Genomic DNA, 19,216 nt, shown 5'->3' with positions numbered 1-19,216 from the left:
TCCACTTCGAAAAAAAAAACAAGAAAGATTTCAGAAGGGTTCTTTTTTGTACAGAAGAAACCGAGCAGGTACTTTAGCACCTAGTGTCTGTCTTTCTGTGTAAATTTCTGACAATAAATGTTTGCAAGATGTTGAAGGTGTCATGGAACTCATACTTTAATATCTCAAATAAAGCAGAAAAAATACAACTTCTCCAATGATACACAAGTAGTCAAACAATAAACAGCAACCTACGTCTGAAATATTTACACCTGCTTACATTCAAAATGTTTTTTTCAGCACAATCAAAATCAAGTGTTCCAAAAACACCTACTTCTCTATGAACTTAGCATAAGTGTGCCCTTCACCAAATATCACAGTGTCAAAAAGAAAAGTGAAAATGTAAACAATGTTCTGGCTACAGAGGGAACAGCTTCAAATTGTAACTTAAGTGTGCTACATTATCTCAATCTCCAGCAAAATTCACAGAAAACAAAAGGTCCAAAAAGCTGCTGCTGCTGGCGCCAGTGTTTACTGCCGGGGCAGTTTGACCCCCCGCTGGGTGTCGCAGCCCAAAACCTCCAGGCGGAGGGCGATGTCGTTGAGCCAGCCCCGTGGATGGATACGGAGGTAGCGGGCGAACAAGGGAGGCTCAAACACTGTGAAAACTTCCTCGTCCGGATCGTTGTTGCCTGTGAAGATCTGATGAGGAAAGGAAAGAGCAAGAAGTCAGGAAACAGCACAGAAAGATGACATTTATCATGCCAGGACATGCAGTTCCTCAGAAAAATACTCCCAGCTCTGGAAGTTTCTGACATTTTGTCTAATTGCAGACACAGAACAGGAAAACAAAAAGCAATGCATCACTGAAGGAAAATGATGAAGCTGCACATTTTTTCAGCCATCCTGAGTCAATGTTTGTAACACTTTTTTCTTCTTTCTTTTCTTTGGGAAATTGCTCAAACTTAAACAGACTGTATGAAAATTGTATTTGAATACACAATTTTCAACTCCCAGGTCTATTTGATCCAGGTCTGGACTCTAACACATGAAGATGGATTGATGTAAAAAAAAAAAGTAAAAAATTGCATTAAATTTCTGGGTAGCTGCTTAGGATTGTTGTACAGGTGGAAGATGAGTTGTGAAACTTTAGTTTTCCACCACAAATAGTAATTTGCACGAGGAGCAAAATATTAAATTTTAGCATCTTCTTTCACATGATCTCTCTTCACACGTTTCAAATTTAAATGCATGTATAATTTTCCTTCTACTCCACTACTCCGTGTTTGTCTAAAATCTCATTGAATTGCAAAATGTTTCTTTGTAAAGTCATAAGAGCTCCAGTGGTATTAATACTTTTATACTTATTTAATCCCAAAGACCAAAGCATGTGGAAATAGTCTGTATTTTTTCTTTTGCCACCCATCCAAAACTGTAACTCAACATTTCCCAAGACCCGCACTAGTGCTGCAAAAAACTCATTTACCCGGCACTCTCGGCTGATTCACTGAATACATATTAGAGTTGAGAGAGCTGCAGAGTCTGCCTGGCAGCTGTGACGCAGGCTTGAGTGTAAATGGAAACCGTTTGTGAAATTTTCTGCACACCTTTTCTCTCTGGGAGCTCTCCTCCAACACGCTGCTCCAGGAATGTTGGTCTAGACTGAATGTGACAGAGAACTCTGTTACCATCATCTGGGTCAGCATCGAGCGCGCGCCTTGCGTGATGATGCCTGTGATCCGTTTGACCTTCCCCAAATCCACCTGCAGCCACTCGTGGGGGTTGTTGTTCTGAGGCAAACAAGATATTGAAGCATCTTCAGATTTCAAGAAGACATTCACTTTGTAGCTGAGTGTATGGTCAACAAAAGTTGGCTTTTTTGACAAAAAAATATATTTTCAAAAAATGCAACGACTTTCCACAATCAATGAAACCGTACATTTTGTTCCTGAACATTCTTGGTAAAATGTTTTCCCAACATTGGTTTGTGGCTTTACATGTAAGTTCTCCTGGTTTACATAGTGGGATAATGATCCAATCATAATAAAAAGTTCAGTTACTAAAGGGTTAACAAAACAAAAGGAAGGGTTTTAGATGGTCTAATCCAAGTCTGGAGATACATTTTAAGAAGCAGTGGTATGAATTTAAAAAACAAGTTATTTATTCTGAAAAACCCTTCAATGTGGCTGAATTAAAATGATTCTGCAAGAAGAGTGGGTAATAACTAAGTATTACTTAGTTGTTTGTAATAACTAATTAGTTACCCATTCGTTATTACAAACACTTTATAGCAGCTGGTGCTGAGGATGGCACAATTATTGGGGTGATTACTTTTTCATATAGATTCAGATTGGTTAAGATATGAAAAAAATCAATTTTGTGTTTACTCAGGTTGTCTTGATATAAAAATGTGTTTTTATATCAAACAAAAACTTTGTTCTATATGGAAACTTGTTGACAAAAAAAGGCAAAGAAAGAAGAAACTCCAGATAGATTAAAATACAAATCTTCACTCGACTAGTGTTGTATAATTGTTTGTCTTGAAACATAAAAAAGATTTTGCTCACTTCTATTTAAAAAAAACCAAACAAACAAAAAACAGCAACAGACTAATTTTCTCTTAACTTTAGAACATGATTGTTGAGAAACTGAAACAAAGAAAAACAATGTTTCATCCGTGCATCATTTATTCTGTTACTCTTTACTGGCATGATGTGGAAACTGGTTGTGGGTAATAGTTTCAACTTCAGTTCCTTCATTGTTGAAATTCTTTTGGTTTTATGCAACATTTTTGCTGTTTGTTCATCTTAGCCTAGAATTATCTTATAACCAAAGGTCGGCGCAGAGAGATTGACTTCTGTTGTTCTCCGGTGGCACAACAGCTCAATCAGATATTTACCACGAGGACAAGTCACACGCCTGCAGTTCACTTCTGGAAAGTGTTAAAATGATAAGCTGAAGAGGAGAGGAAACAGAAGCTGAAGCCAAACATGATAACGGAGTGAGAAGAGAGAAAGGTTAATGGTCCGCTTTGCGAGCTTCACTGCTTCTTTGCCACCTGATGGAGACTAAATGTCACCGATAACGCAGATGAAAGGTTATTGATGGCTTAAATGTCTCGAGTGTTTTCATTAATTCATTTCTTTATGCAGTGAGCAGTCAGCATGGTATATACATTTGTACTCGCAAAAAGTGACCACACCTTTGGCCTCCAGGCGTTGGCTCCACCGCTCTGGTGCAGGCGTGCGAGGGAGGGTCTCCAGCTACGCAGGAAAGACGACTGAAACGATGAGGCGTCAAAGCTGCTGTCAGGAATGCTCCCCTTTTCAAGTCCCAAAGGCAGAGAGCAGCCTGCTCACACACACACACATAAAGCATACAGTCTGAGTCATTTCTCACTTTCTCCAAGAGCTAAGAAAAAGTTGAATCAACTCACTGTTCAGATCACATCCCAGCAGCTCCAGTCGCAGAGCGGGTTTCTGCTTGAAGTCGTGTGGATGGATCCTGATGTAGCGAGCCACTAATGGCGGAGAGAATCTGTTGTCCTTTGTCTTGGTGCTGTCCAGGTTGCCACGAAACCTCTGCAGCACAGTCAGAGTAGTTTTGTTTATAGTTTAGTTTTACTTAGTGTGACTTTTTGAGGGTCTAATTCAGTTAGTTTTCATTCGTTTTACAGTAGATATGCTGGTTCTTATTAATTATAATTAGTGTAAATATTAGTTTCAGTTAAATTTTTATTAGGTATGTTAGTAGTTTTAGTTTTTTCATACTTTGGCTAATTTTTAGGTGGAGATTTCAAAAAGGTCAAAGTATAGTGTTGTCATAACTATATTTGTCCTTAAACATCAGTTGGGTAATGATACTCAACAGATGATATAATTTTCTAAAAATGAATTAAATTATTGCTAAACAATCAGCTGACTGGCATTTTATCCCAACTTTTGCAGTCATCATTTTGAGGACAGGATTATGAGCCACTAGGGGGAGTACCGTAATTTGATTACAGCTGACGTAAACTGCATGTGCGGGAAAAAATACAAATCACATCAGACCGAAAGGCTAATAATAGACTAGAAAATTCCTGAAGAAATTTAACCGGGGCCTGCCAAAGTGTGCCCGTCGATTTTGACCCAGCGTTCTGATGCTAAACATTAGCATTCATGCTAAAGAAAGCTGCAATGTCATCAATACAATGTGGAGAGTCACAAGCATGACTTACTGCATTAAGTATACTAAATATGGGTAATAAGTAAGGGAAATAGCTAATACCTCATGCAAGGTAAAAGGCTAATGCTAATGCTCTGTCTTGCTGCGCAAGACAGTGCCCTAACTTGAGTGGAAAAGTTCATGCAGGATAATCTTATTGCACTGCCTATGGCAGTGCACTGGTGGGGAACAGAGAAATGCTAATGTTTGTGCTAATGCTAATGCACTGTCTTGCTGCGCAAGACAGTGCCCTAACTTGAGAGGAAAAGATAATGCAAGCTAATATCATTGCAGCGCCTGCGGCGCTGCATTAGCCACGGCCGAATCTTAAGGCTTTTATTTTAAAATGTTCAGAATGTTTCATTTTAAATGGTCAATGTAATCCCATGTATAACAGTGATTTGGTTAAATCAGACATATAATGGTCAAAAGAGCACTTATTTAATATAAAAATTCTCAAGGATTTTATTTTGAATTTTTTTTAAAGCTTAATTTAAAATTTCCACACTAATTCCATGTGTAACAATGGTTGGTTAAAAATAGTTATAAAAGGCCCAAAACACAAGCAGTTCTAAAGTCCAGCTTTTTTCTCTGAGTTCTGCCATAGTTAGAACTACAGTGATGCGTTTTTGTAGTCCTAATCAGCTGGCCCCTTTGTGTTCCGTTGCCATGGTAATGGATCCTCTGCCAGCTGTCAGTCAGACAGGGGGAGACTTAATTCTATCAGTTTGAGGCAGCCATTTTCACTAAAATAGGCATGAGCCAGGAAGGAATCTTAAGGCTTTTATTTTGAAATTTTCATTGAGATTAATTTTAAATGGCCAATCTCATCCCATGTTTAACACTGATTGGGTTAAATCAGTTATATAGTGGTCAAAAGAGCAATTACTTGATGAAAAAATTGTCAAGGCTTTTATTTTGAAATTTACATTAAGCTTAATTTTAATGGTAACACTAATCCCATGTGTAACTATGGAGTTTTGAAATCAGTTCTAAAATTCCCAAAAACCAAGTACTTGTCATGGCCAGCTGATTACTCATCAGTAGTAACTGACAGTTCTGCCATGTTGTAGTTTTTATATTCACCTATGACCTCTTCTGTAGGCACTGAGTGTTCTGCCATGTTGTAGTTCTAACCTTCAGGAATTGTAGTTCTAAAGAGGAGGTCAACTGTCATGTCAGTGTGACACACAAGGAGAGGCTTAATTCTAAGTGCTTGAAGAAGTTAGTTTTTCTGACAGGCCTGAGAGAAATATTCAAGGTTTTATTTCCAAATTTTTATTAAGCTTAATTTATTAAGCTTAATTGCCAAACTAATCCTGTCTGTAACAGTGGTTGCTTACAATCAGTTATAAAAGCCCAAACACAATGTAATTCTAAAGGCCAGCTCATTCCTCCTCAGTAGTAACTGACAGTTCCACCATGTTGTAGTTTTTATATTCACCTATGACCTCTTCTGTAGGCACTGAGTGTTCCGCCATGTTGTAGTTCTAATGTTCAGGAATTGTAGTTCTAAAGAGCAGCTCAGTCCTCCTCAGCAGTAACTGACAGTTCCACCATGTTGTAGTTGTTATATTCACCTATGACCTCTTCTGTAGGCACTCAGTGTTCCGCCATGTTGTAGTTCTAACCTTCAGAAATTGTAGTTCTAAAGAGGAGGTCAACTGTCATGTCAGTGTGACACACAAAGAGAGACTTAATTCTAAATGCTTGAAGAAGTTAGTTTTTCTGACAGGCCTGAGAGAAATATTCAAGGTTTTATTTTGAAATTTTCATTAAGCTTCATTTTAAATGTCCAAAATAATCCAAAGTTTAACAGTGGTTTTGTTTAAAAAGTCACATAATGCCCAAGAGAGCAATTACATGATATAAAAGAATCTCAGGGCTTTTATTTTGAAATTTTCATTAAGCTTAATTTGAAATTGCCACACTAATCCTGTGTGTAACAATGGTTGCTTAAAATCAGTTATAAAATGCCCAAACACAATGTAATTCTAAAGGCCAGCTCATTCCTCCTCAGCAGTAACTGACAGTTCCACCATGTTCTAGTTCTGACAATCAGCTCTGACCTCTTTTGTAGGCAGTGAGTGTTCCGCCATGTTGTAGTTCTAACCTTCAGGAATTGTAGTTCTAAAGAGGTCAACTGTCATGTGTGTGAGGCAGAGACAGATTTCTATCTTTGTGAGACAGCTCAGGCAATTATAATGGAAAAAGCAGCCCGAACAACTCCTTGCCGTTCGGAAACCGTGATACATATCGGAGAACAGTTTGATGCATATGAGAGAGCTATTTTTTGTCTCCGATAGTCCTGCAAATCATATCTGTAGCTCATTCATAGTAATTACAGCGATGAGAGAAAAATGGTGTGCGCTGAGGTCTGAAATTTTCCAGAAAAGTATGAAAATACATGGTGGAGAGCGTCAGTTAGGCTGGAACTTGATTTTGCTCTAAAGCACCTTGACAGAAAACCGTAAGCCCTAGAAAAATTTTGAAAACATTTTACCGGAGCAGACATTCGTATCTATGTCATGACCGAGTTTGATACCGATAGCACGATATTTGTGGGCGTGACGGCGATTTCAAAATTTATTTGGGGTCAGAAATCCACTTCATTTTTCACTCTAGCGGAGCGGCAGTTGGTGGCAGTTATGCTCTGCGTTTCGGCAGTTGGAAATTTCGCTCGTTTTTCGCTTTTTACGTCGCCGTCGTAACGCCGATTCCCCATAAAAGTAATAGCTCCAATGCCGGGAACGAGCCGCACGTTTTGATACCACTTTTGTGGGTGGGCTCGCAGCGGTGCGAGCCGCATTCCGGTCTACGGAAGAAAAATAAAGATCTATAATAATAAAAATAATAATAAAGAGGCGTTCTATTGGGTGAAGATTAATAGGTGCCTGCCATGCAATGCATGGAGGCAGTGACTGACTTGCTTCGCAAGTCAGTCACTGCTCTCCTTATGCATTGCTATGGGCAGGCCCCAATTAATTACACAACACAAGGATTAGACAATTTCAGTATGTTTTATAAACACATGATCTATTTTAGTTAACACTGCAGCCGGAAGTGACCCAATGAAATCGCTGATCTTTTCAAATGTGACCGGAAGCTCAACGGTCAGGTCGTGTTCATTCGACGTTAACGTCACTGATACTCGGCAAAATATCACTATTCTGCTTCCTGGTACTCGCAAGCGGGAAGAAAAACGACAACCACGACAAAATATTAATGAGGATTGTGTTGCTAGTATGCTGGCTGCAGTCGGAAAACAACTTCAAATGTGTAAGCCATGCTCCACCGTTAGCATTCATGTTTACTTCCGCAAACACTGAACTCCACTTTTTTTCACGGCGGTTGGCAAAACGCTGCGTGACGTTATTGCGTACTCTACTGCGCATGCGGGACACTTCCAGGTCGTTTGCCATTCTTATTTGGAAGTATGAACAATCACGGCAAAAAACAAAAACAGATTTGACAAAAAAAATAAAAATCAGAATGCTGCAGTGTGAACGTAGCCTTAATTTCAGTTAAAAAAAATTCGTTTTGGTTTACTTTAATAACATTGATCTGCAGCACTGTTAGAGAACAGACCAGACTGAAGGGGCTATGAAGATTATCACACAGCCTTTGCTGTGATGTCTAAGGAAATGTGGACGCACCCTGGTGTTAATAGAGCTGTTTCCCCTGTAAGTGGTCCAAGTCTCTTGGTCGAGGCTGTAAGACACTTTGAAGGTGGCGGTGAAGTGGTCCCTCAGCTTCGAGCTCACTCCTTGTGTCTTGATGCCATGTAACAGGGTCGGCCTCAGAAGATCAACCTGAAACCACAAATGATTTTACACTCGCTGTTTCACAACAATACCTCAACTTTGGCTGTGTGTCAGGTGTAAATGCTCAGAATGTCATACTTGCAACCACGAATTTTTGCCTTTTCCCATCCAGGCGTTATAAAAACCAGTCATATCAAGTCTTGCCAGCCTTGGCTCCCAGTTACCTGGAAACATAAACAAAAGCCAACATAAAGACCATAACCCCATCTTACTTCCTGATGTTTGTATTTCATAAAGCTGAGGTATTTTCTTTAGATTGACTGATTATTGAGCTAATTCTTTTGGTATTGCCACATTGAAACGCCTGTTGCATATAAAAGAAAAACCCAGCTGGTCTCACCGCTGTGATCTGACGCTGTAATCTGGGAGTCTTCAATCCACCCTGATTTCATTCCCAGAGGTAAAACACATTCTGTATGTCACAACATCAAAAAAAAAGTTTAGTAAAGTGTGTCAGTGTTCCTAAAATATAAAATACACATTTAAGCAAACAGCATGCAGGATTTAAATTTCAGTTGTGAAATGGGTTTCAGCATTTTGACCTTTTCTGTAACTAATGAAACTTCAGATATTACCCTGAGCAATGAGGGGATTCTGACATAACTCAACTCTGAAATTAGAGTCTCATTGAGTTTGGGGAGTTTTTCTTATAGATATGCATGTCCCAGGAATTTTAATACCTATCTCAGATTAGATCCAGTAACACAGTACGATTCAAAAGCATCCAATTCAGTCAGTGCTTCTGTCACTAGGACATGTGTGCACCTACTTGGATCATAGACCAAGAGTTTGGCTCTCATCCCAGCCATCTGGTATTCACCGATGGTGCACTCCACTAACCATGTCCCAACCGTCGGAGGTTTCATCTCCACCGTGCCAAAAACACCTTCAGGAATGAGAACAGAGCAATGAGTGAGACAGAGAAAGATATGGAAAGTTCATGCTGCATAGAAATGTATTTATTTCTTAATAATTAATTAATCTTCATTATTGGTTTTTACAGAACACATTTTTTTTTTTTAGACTTTGATTTTATGATACTGTTTATTCATAAGTTAGCATTCAGTGCTTGCCAAAATAGTTTAAAACAGTTTGGATGGCAAAAAGAGTCAGCAACATCAAAACAACCACAAGGTTGATTGATGCTTATATCCAGAAGTAATTGTGACGTGCTTAGGTACAGTCTGGACAGGACGCCTGTCCATCAGAGGCCAAAACAGAAGCAAAAAGGCCAAACAACCAAATAATTTAGAGAGACTAGTAAATTTACTGTCAGGCTTTTGGAATATAGGAGGATGTTGGAGTCCCTGGAGAGAACACACACATGCAAGGGAACAACAGAATTCCAAACTATCACTATTGATCATAAAAAGACACAAAGAAAGTCTGGCCCCCTTCTAGGGAAAGTATGGATACAAATGTGTGTTTGAGTTTGTGTTTTTACCAGGAAACAGGTTGAAGACACCCATACGATGTTCTTGTTTAGCATGGACAGTGAAAGGCAAACCATGGAAGTGAACAGCATGGAACTCTCTGTCGCCTCCAACATTAAGAAGGTGCCACCTCACTGGCTGATGCTGGGCCAGAACCAAACCAGGAAGAGTCTCGGCCACATAGCCATTTATGGCTAAGGAAAAATATAAATTTCTTTTGTTAATAGACTCATTACCAAGCAGAAAAAGCAAGCTTTACAAGAAACACAATGAGTCACCTGCAAACTTATTGCTGGTGTGGTACCAGGGATCCTGTGTGTTGGCCTGACAGGGGGGAGAGCAGTACCTCAGCAGGTTCTCTTCATGGTACCAGCTTTTAGTTTCATCAAAGGTGTGGAAGAGCAGGGAGAAATCCTGGATGTCTGGTTGCATATTGAGGCTATTCTGCCATTTGAAAGTCTGCAAGGTTCCAGACTTACAGATCACAAGGGGACCAATCAGACCAGAGTGAAGGTCCCTCTCCTGTATGAGACAAAGAAATTAAGCGAGGATGTTTGCTACATGAATCAGTTTTTGAATGTGTCAGTAAAACAGCAGCAGACCTTGTCCACAGTGGAGTAGTAAGCTCCAGTCTTGCAGTTAAACTCAGGATCAGAGGGTCCTTGTTTCTCACTAATTTTCCAGTTGTAAGTCCGGGTCTGTCCTGGAGGTACAGGTTCTCCAGGAATACCAAAGGATGCACTGCTCTGTGCGGAGCTAACATGCTGGATGCGGTCATACACTCCATGAAGATGAAGGGAGTAGGGTCTCTTGGCATTGTTCTTAAAGGTCACCTGAGTTAGGACACAGCACAAATGAGAAACATTAGATCTGACTTCATAATCAGAGATATTTGTACTCTGGTCATTAACAAAATGTACCTATTTTCTATGACAGATCACAAACAAGCAGGAAGAAGAGGAACAAAAAACTTTTCTTATGCTTCTTTCCTTACAGAGAAAGAAACTCACTGTGAGGAGATCGTTCACTTCAGTTCTGATGACAGGTCCCATGATTCCCAAGTGTTCCTCAAGCTCTCCTCTGATGATGGGCTGCTTGAAGTCTTTATCCACGTAAGCGCGATACACCACCTTTGTATATTGAGGAAGGAACTTCCTCATCCCTCGACGCATCTCTCTGATTTGAGGAAAATCAAGTAGAACTGCTGTTTCAGCGAGCAAGAAGAATCACTGTGTCTGTTCTCTTGTAGAACCACCTTTCACAGCAATTTCAGTTACAAGTCTGCAAAGTTATGTAGTTATTACCTTAACAATTCTAGACAGTCATACACTACTTTGCAAAAATAGTCCAAGTTTGGTCAGACTTTTATTCCCACCTGGGTTTAATGAGTTGATACGGTGTTTTGATGCCATAATCCCATGTGATTTCATCTGCGGCGATGTAGTAATTGCGGGGTTTGGTTTCTCCAGAGCGCGGACCAGCTAAGCCCATGCCAAATATTTGTGATGAACCGTTCACCTGTTGAAACAGTTAAACATTTAAAGCAGTGAAGCAGAAGATTTGGATTCTCCTGAATAAGACAAAAACTAAACATGCGTACCTCACTGTTGTAGTCATCATACGCAAAGGACAGATTGACCTCTGTTGTGCTGCTATCAGTGAAGTTGTATTCCAGATCCAACAGATCATCTAAAAGACCCTCGGATTCTGAATAGATGTAGTTTTCACCCATTTCCTCCACCGGAGAGATTAAGTTTTCAGAGAGGACCTGTTGACTTTCTGATGCATCACCATTTAGTATGATGTCATTGTTCTCTGTCCAGTTCCCACCTGCCTCTCGTTTCTGTCTCCCACCTCTGTTTTTTTCTGCTTTCGTCATATTTTCAGGAGTTGCCCAGCCCCCATCTCTCTCTACTTCTTCCAGGACATCTTCTGGGATCCCCACCTCGGAGGGAACTTCTTCCCTTTTTACTGACGCCACCGGCACTCTCTTCAGCTGACACAGGCCATGTGCGTCTTCACCCAAAGTTACATTTTGACCAATAGTGTTGTTGGCGACAGGTTTTTTGCACACTCGAACCAACATTGTGCCATTCTGAGGTCTCAAGCCCCTCGGTTGCAAAAGTGCATTGTCCATATATTCAGAGATATCTTCATCCTCCTGGCGGTCGACCAGAGAAAACTCTCTGCAGACACGGACAGTGTAGCGGATCGTCATTCCCCGATTTCTAAGCTTGCTGTCAAAGGCACTTATCTCCCACTCACCTGGAAGAGAAAGTCAGGATGTAGTATGCAGCAGTATTCAGACGTTAAACTTTTTTAAAATATATTTTTTTACATGTTCAACCAAAAATGTAATGTATTGTACTAGGATTGCATGTAAAGCACCCATGAGCTTATGACTGTGAAGTGAAAGGAAAGAACACATTATTTTCATTGGGAGCAATATGAAGAGACTCTGGAGGAGCCGCACGGATCCACAGCTCAGGTGTGAGAATCTGTCAATTGGACAGAAATTATTTGTGTACCTCACAAATCTGAACTTTTTATAGAAATGAGACTTTCTGTTTAACGAAAGAAAGTGAAAATGGAAGCAGGATGCAAGTCGCTTTTTGTGAAATTATAGGTCCAAGCTGTTTTCAGTAAGAAATGCTTGGACCAACAATTAAAATTTACATACTGTTGTTTACATACTATACATTTTAATTAACAATATGTTAATTAAAATTTAACAGTGCAACAATTTTTTTGTGTTTTTAATTAAAAGTAAACACATTTTCTGGCACATGTGTATTTGTGTATCAAGGATTTTTGGTCCAAATAGCTGGTTTAGAACAAAGCATATTGATATGATAGAATGGCCCAGTCAAAGTACAGATGTAAATCCAATAGAGAATATGTGGTAAGACAAGAACATTAATGCTCACAGACACTCTCCTTTGTATCTCACTGGACTTAAGCTCTTGTATAGAATATCCATAATAATGTTCAAACTCTACATGTGGCAAGCTGTAGCTGTAACCACAGCAGAGTACCGTTCCACAAAGTATGGACTCAGGAAACTACATAAAAATGCCTGCTCCCCGTTTATGATTCTGTTTGCTAAAGATAATTTTTCCATTTCTCAGTTATGTCTTCATTTATCGCATAAAATCCCAAAGAAACACATTAATGTTTAAAAATGTATAAAAATGGTTGATAAGAACTGATAAAGGACTCCATGTTGTTCAAACCTTATATTTCAATCCACACTATATGAAATGTAGAGCATTTAGAAGTATTGTGTTGATCATGGGAATCCTCTGAATGGCAACTCCCACCACTTCGAATACATTTATGTATCGCCAATTAAACTAGAATCTCTGAACATGTTCATGTGAGGAACTGGGTGATAATGTGAGCTTTTCTCTCACCAATCTTTTCTGCCTCCATGGGAATAGTTACAGCCGTCATGGGGAAGAGGGTGAGAACAGACTGGTAGAGGCCTTGGTACTGAAACAGGTTTCCGGTGAAATAGACGGAGAGGAAATCACTCTGGGTTCCCACGTTGGCCACGTGCCAGAAGGGAACATCCGTATGACACATGACAAACTGACGCCCGCTAAACATGGTGCCGTTTATACCTGGAGGGGGAGGAACATTCAAGGCACACGTTTTTGTTTTCACACTATCCCCTAAAAATGGTGGAAAAATCTAAAGAGACAAAAAAAACAAATGCAAACAGGTTGAACTCACTGTAGATGACATTGGACTCATAGAACTCCGGGTCTGTGGTGTTGTAGGAGCTTTGAGTTGACCTCTTCATGTTTTCCTTAAAGTACCAACTTCTGTTCTCATCAAACACAGCAAATATGAGACTTTGTTTCTGGTCGGGGCCCAGCTTCAAGGAATGCGTAAACAAAAAAGCCTTAGTACACAGTAAGGAGAGTATGTGTCTGACGCTTCTTTCATCTCACCAGATTTCCTCTGCGGTCAATAGCCTTGTGCTTGCAGATGAGTAGGGTTCCCACCAACCCCGAGGCCAGGTCCTGCTCTGGGGAGATGGTGCTTTGATACAGCTGAGTCAGGCACTGGGGGTCTCCATCCAAAGGTCCGTCATCTGAAGTTAGCTTCCAAATGTACACAAACGTCCTGTTGGGTGGAACTCCCAATGTACGCAGGTCAAGCCCAGCAGCTGTTCACAGAGATTTGAGCAGGTTGAAGAAAAACTGATACTAATGAGAAGATCTTCAAAGATTCATGAGGTTCTGCTCATTTTATTGAGCTGTTCAGGATTTCACATGAAAGACGAATGCATAGGTGAAGCGGGAGGAAAGAAATATATAGTCACTAAAAAAAATTATTTTAAATAAAAAAATTAAAGTTTTTGTTTTTGAATTAAAGACTTGTTTATTTTAATACAAATTTTGTCAGAAAAACTGCCTTTGGAAGGCAGTTTCACCTATCATATGTAGATTGTCACTACAAATGATAAATAAGATTATCATATGTAGTGAACCTTTCTTAGAAATTTTAAATGATCAAAACTTTATTTAAAGTTAAGCTTTTTGGTTGGTGTTCACCTGTTTATTTTATAAGTAAATATAAACCAGAGAATCATAGATTTGCAGAAATAGGTGAATAATTTACAAATTAGCAGAATAGAATCATCTGTCAGTAACTACGATTGACTACTAAAATAAACAGATATTTGCTTAATATTAATGAATACAAACATGGTTATATGATTTGATAAAAGCAATGCCATGAAAGCACAAAGAAGTTACAAATGAAAAGACAGGGAGCTCAAAGAGGTATTATTTTAACATTTTAAAATGATTTTACTGAAATTTGGGGACAGATTTAATTTAGATCTTATTGATTTATGGCATAAAATCCAGTGCATGAGTGTAAAATGATAAAACTGATAAAGTTCAGAGAAGATAAATCTTTTAGCAGGCACAGCCCAATAGCATTTTTAAAATGATATTTCGGGTCTTATTGCACATCTGATTTTCTGCATTGATAAACTGCATTGTAAATAGTCTATCTTTTTTTAATGTCCAATATACATGCAATGCATATTATTGTTATTGTTATTCTATTCCATTCTAAATTCACCCTCGATATGCCCTTGTGAGAATGTGCCACTCTGGTGGTTTCTGTGATTGCGGCAGAATCACACTTCCTCCTTTGCCCTGTTGCGCTACTGAAAACACAAACTTGCACCAGCACCCAACGGACATCCGGAGCCTGAGGACATCTCTTTAATTATCCATAAACACAGTGACTGCAGATTTTTTTTAGAGCTTAGGCTTACCATCAGTGTATCCCGGTCCTGGAAGGACGGTGGTCAGGCCATTGGGGTAGATATTGAAAGGGCGACTGGCTAAGTTTCTAAAAGCAATCTGGAACAAATCAACAAAAGGCAGATAAATAAAAACAATTCTCAAACAGAGCAGACTGTTAGTATGCGCGAATCAGACTTTCAAACAACTCACATAGATTTGATCATTGACTCTTCCTTTCAGTAGGGGACCCAGCAGAGTCTGAGAGGGATTCTTCCTCACAGTGAAGGTGTGATCTGTGTATTCAACATACACAACCTTCTTATATGTGTAGCCAAGGTGATGGGGAGAAGCAGGCAAATATCTGGACTGTAATTCACTGATAGGAAGAAAAAGAAGGGAAAGAATTTGTTTAGCAACAAATATTTATGCTTTTCCCTCTTTCCTTCCACATTTCCTCACCTGTCTGTGGGTTTCAGATGAGGAGCGTAGTTCCAGGTGACTTCCTCAGCAGCAATATAGTGGTTTAAGAACGAGCGGCTCGGTCCTCCGCCGGATCTGGGTTGGACTTGTGGCTTTTTTGTTGGAGATTGTCGTATCTCGAACGCATAATCATAGTCAATAACTTCTTCTTTAACTTTGCGCAGTTCCTTGGTGACGGGTTCCGGGCATTTCTCCACCGTAAACAATGCATTCATGCCATCTATGAAATGTTGGGTAATGTTGGTTATTCGAAACTTGAGGAGTTGTGATTATATTCTAATCAGATAAACAGATTTTTTTGTTCTTTACCATATCGATGAGCGTGGATCTGACAGCTGATGAGGAACTGGCCCTTGGTTGCTGGTCTCATTTCTGCAGTGATGAATGTCATTGGAGTCACTTCCACTGTGACTTTACGATGGGTCAGTACCTGGAAATAAACAATTCATAATACATAGATTTCATTTCGATATTAGACTCTTTAAATTGTCTATTCTATTTTATATGGTTCCACCATTGAAGAAAACAAATCCTTATGTCATCCTATTTTAATATATTTTAATATATGTTACAGACAAGAGTGATAATGATGAACTGATTAGACAGTAAAATAATTTAAGGACTCATCTTGTATGGGAACACCTTGCTTTATTATTATTTTTTCACATTTAAAAGCTGCCTGTAGAAAGAAGGGCTCCACTTTTTTTCAGAGTTCTCCGGTTTATGTGTGCAGCCAACAAAGATGCTGTTATGCTCTTGGATGAACAAACACAATCTCACAGATAAAGGTCAATTCTCTGTAGTAACTCAGGCTATATCGTGCAGTTCTTGACACAAATGCCAGAAGGAGACCTGCTGGACCTCCAACACTGCAGACATGAAGCATTTCCTGAGCGCTCTGCAAGCTTCTTATCTGGCAGACGTCCCTGACCGGTCTGCTGTGACTGCCTCTTATCTGAAGTCTTTGTTTACCTGCAGTGTGTGAGCCTGGAAGCGAATGGAGTGGATTTCTGGAGTAGTGCCCAACCCGATCATATGCCAAGACACCAGGTCATTACCCTGACACACTGTTAAACCTGCGCATTGACAGAGACGGATTCAGTGTAATCACTGAGCAAAGTGTTGGACGTGCTTAACATTTCAGCATGCAAGTATGCAGCAACGTCTTCTAAGGCGTGTTCGGCAGCTTACCAGGTAAAGTGGCGTTGACGTATCCATTGATGGTGTGGTATTCGTTCCTGCCATCACTTCTCCTGAACTTCTCCCTGCTCGTTCTCTCCCCCACCTCTCCATACCAGCTTTTAGTCTCATCGAACACGGCAAACAGAAGGACAAATGCCTGGAATCTCCTCTGGCCGTCCTCTGTGAAAGCGCCTGATGCAGGATTTTAAAGTTAAATGACTTATTTGGTGAAATATCCAGGATTTAAATCTGAAATAAAGCATTTTTACTCTTTCTAAACTACCAGCTTCTGTGAATGAGGACTACTGTATGTATTTTTAGTAATCATTTCCAGCAGCTCACTGACTTGATTTGCAGATGAGCAGGGCGCCGATGAGTCCAGAGTTCATGTCTCGCACCGTGTCCACCTGGGAGGAGTACGAGTACGTGAGGCAGTCAGGATCACTGATGGTCGGGCCATCGCTGAGGCTGATGTCCCAGACGTACTCATAATATCCGCCGGGCTGGACGGCATCATCCTCCTTCTCCTGACCAGCAGTGGAGTCATCATATCCAGCTCCTGTAATGAGAGGATAATGCATGAGTTGTTTTGGCTCCCAAAGGCGGATCAAAAGAGGAAAATCTTCTCCCACTAAAGGTCTAAAGATCGGGGGAAAAAATGGATGAAAAAATGTCAGGGAGTAATTAAAGTTGTTTGGGAAGCAGTGACTCACAGGAAAAAACATTAATTAGACAAATGGACATCAAAACAGCTCAAAAAAAATTTTTTTTCATCAACTTTAAAATGATCCACTCTTTAGTGTTGGTCTTTCAGATAAAATTCAAATAAAATGTGTTACATTTTGCAGTTGTGATGTGACAGAATATAAAAATAACAAAGGCAGAATGCTGAATAGACTTAAATCCCGAACGTGACAAAAGCAGCTTTTCAGTTTACAAAGTCGATTTTCGGAATCGAGCCGTTTGCAGGAAGTGATGCTTTGGGACACGTTAGCAGCATTAGAGTCTAATCCAGTGCTGTCTGCGAACGAGATTAACTATGAAGCGCCACACGTGGGTACATGATTCTCATAAGAGCCAGAGAGATGAGCAGTTTGGCTCCTGCAACCCGCAAAAGATCTGCACACATGAGATAATAGTGACCGTTGTTCTCTGGCACTTCTTGAGAATCACGAGGGATTTTTAATTTTTTTTCATGGGGGTTCCTGTTCATTGAAAGCATTTTTTCACAGTTTATTGATAATAATGTTGTAAAAACTGCTTCATGTCAAGGTCCTTAAAAAAGGAAACTACAATGTAGTGACTCAAACTATTAAATAATCCCACATGGTAACGTATCTCACTGAAACAGTAAGCAGGCAGTATGCAGCTATTTCTGTCTGAGTTTTCCATTTCCTCATCTGCACTGCAACAGGTCTTGAAACCCCACCATGAGTCAACCATCTGAGTCAATCTGTTGCTCATTATTTGACCAAGGAGAGGGGAATGCTGCTCACTAATGTTTTACTCATGTCGCTGTGTTCCAGGAGCAACTTTGAGTATTTTGGTGGTTACCTTCGGACTGCTTCCAGTAGGTGATCCCCACAGGGCTGATGCTGTAGGGCTGAGACGCCAGGTTTTTGAAGTGGACCACCACTCTCTCCCCAGCCTGGGCCACAATCACTGGGCCCTGAATACCTGCCATCACATAATATGAGATGCTATCATTTTAACATTTTCAAACAGATATGACGTTTGTTCGTGTGAAAAAGTTTACACTAGATTCAGTGAGAGCGTAGGAGGGAGGAGGGATGATCATCTTCATATTATTATTATTACTTATGTTGTTGCAGTAGCAATATATAGTATAATCATATATTGTTTGGATGTATGAGAGGATATGAGAAATATTGATGGATTGCAGCATTTATTGGTTTATAATTAATGGCATATTAAAATGCTTGATTGTAGTCTCTTGATAAGAGTTTTCCTCCCTCGTTTTTGGCTCCAAGCCTTCACGAGATATCAGGCATACATGATAATGTTAGGAGAGTGGCAGAATTTTAAAATGTTTCACTTTTGGGAAATTTAAAAAAAAATACACATATGTGAGTCTGCATATTGAAATCAACTGCTTTGTATGAAGATGCTTACCTATAGATTATTATTTTTTCTTTTAAATAAATAGATAATTAAAAATATATATCTAACTACATTTCCATTTTCACAGTCAACTGAATGAAATTCCTGAAATTCTGCATTGGCAAAATTATTAATGCTCTTCCATTCACAAAGCTTCCAAGAGGCGCCACTTGCTGTGTTCATTCATTCATTTATTCATTCATTCATTAAGTATAAGTGTAAATGAAAGTGTGCTCCACCCACCTGTCCAGGCTGGTCTCGGTCTGGGGACAGTGAACGCAGCATCTGTGTACTCCCTGTAAACCGCCTTGATGTATTTCTGAGGAATGTTTTTGAGGTTTCCTCTGAAGAAAATGAAGAACTGGTCAGCTATGAGACAAACTCAGAAACAAAGTGCTGCACCACACTTTTCTCTGGCCATTCACACCAAACAGATTTAAAGCAGCTGCAGTCGGGGCTGCTGACCTTTGCTCGGACGCGTCCAGGTGGATGTAGTCCCATCCGACCTCCACCACTGCGATGAAGTACTCCCTCACCGCGTCATGCTGGGCCTCCCCGGCGGAGCAGCAGAGGAGCAGCGGCAGCAGGAGCAGCAGCAGCTGTGTCCTCATCCCTTCTGTGTGCGCACCTGTTAGCGCCACTTCGACGTCCCCGTGCGTAAAGCTCTCCAGGCTCTGCTGCGCCTCCTCTTGGCTCCGGTATTTAAGGGAGGAGGGAGGAG

The 19,216-nt window shown here is 40.1% G+C and overlaps 1 protein-coding gene across 1 annotated transcript; it reads right to left on the bottom strand.

Moving 5' to 3' along the window:
- Positions 1-145: 145 nt before the first annotated feature.
- Positions 146-19,158, bottom strand: f8 (coagulation factor VIII, procoagulant component). The gene is made up of 27 exons (XM_055034728.1): positions 18,961-19,158; positions 18,739-18,839; positions 17,929-18,051; positions 16,721-16,933; positions 16,384-16,566; positions 16,165-16,268; positions 15,502-15,622; positions 15,172-15,412; positions 14,923-15,088; positions 14,742-14,829; positions 13,399-13,616; positions 13,178-13,322; positions 12,856-13,065; positions 11,043-11,707; positions 10,818-10,960; positions 10,453-10,618; positions 10,045-10,275; positions 9,721-9,964; positions 9,454-9,636; positions 8,779-8,895; positions 8,350-8,421; positions 8,088-8,173; positions 7,842-7,997; positions 3,416-3,560; positions 3,182-3,330; positions 1,587-1,769; positions 146-681 (listed from the first exon to the last, which is right to left on the bottom strand). Exons 1-27 carry the CDS (start codon positions 19,104-19,106, stop codon positions 511-513), a joined length of 4,770 nt encoding a protein of 1,589 aa, XP_054890703.1. The 5' UTR covers positions 19,107-19,158; the 3' UTR covers positions 146-510.
- Positions 19,159-19,216: the final 58 nt, after the last annotated feature.

The sequence above is a fragment of the Poeciliopsis prolifica genome, unplaced genomic scaffold, assembly GCF_027474105.1.
Source record: "Poeciliopsis prolifica strain line A6 unplaced genomic scaffold, Auburn_PproV2 SCAFFOLD009, whole genome shotgun sequence".
NCBI lineage: Eukaryota > Metazoa > Chordata > Actinopteri > Cyprinodontiformes > Poeciliidae > Poeciliopsis > Poeciliopsis prolifica.
Note: the sequence above shows the minus strand (reverse complement) of the source record. Positions and strands in the feature narration are given on the sequence as shown.

Bases quoted from the DNA above. Each gene is read 5' to 3' on its own strand.
- f8 (XM_055034728.1), bottom strand. From the start codon at position 19,106: ATGAGGACACAGCTGCTGCTGCTCCTGCTGCCGCTGCTCCTCTGCTGC. The intron at 16,269-16,383 runs GTAAGCTGCCGA...GTCAATGCGCAG, and splicing joins CGTCAACGCCACTTTACCTG to GTTTAACAGTGTGTCAGGGT. The intron at 10,961-11,042 runs GTACGCATGTTT...CTGTTTCAACAG, and splicing joins ATGATGACTACAACAGTGAG to GTGAACGGTTCATCACAAAT.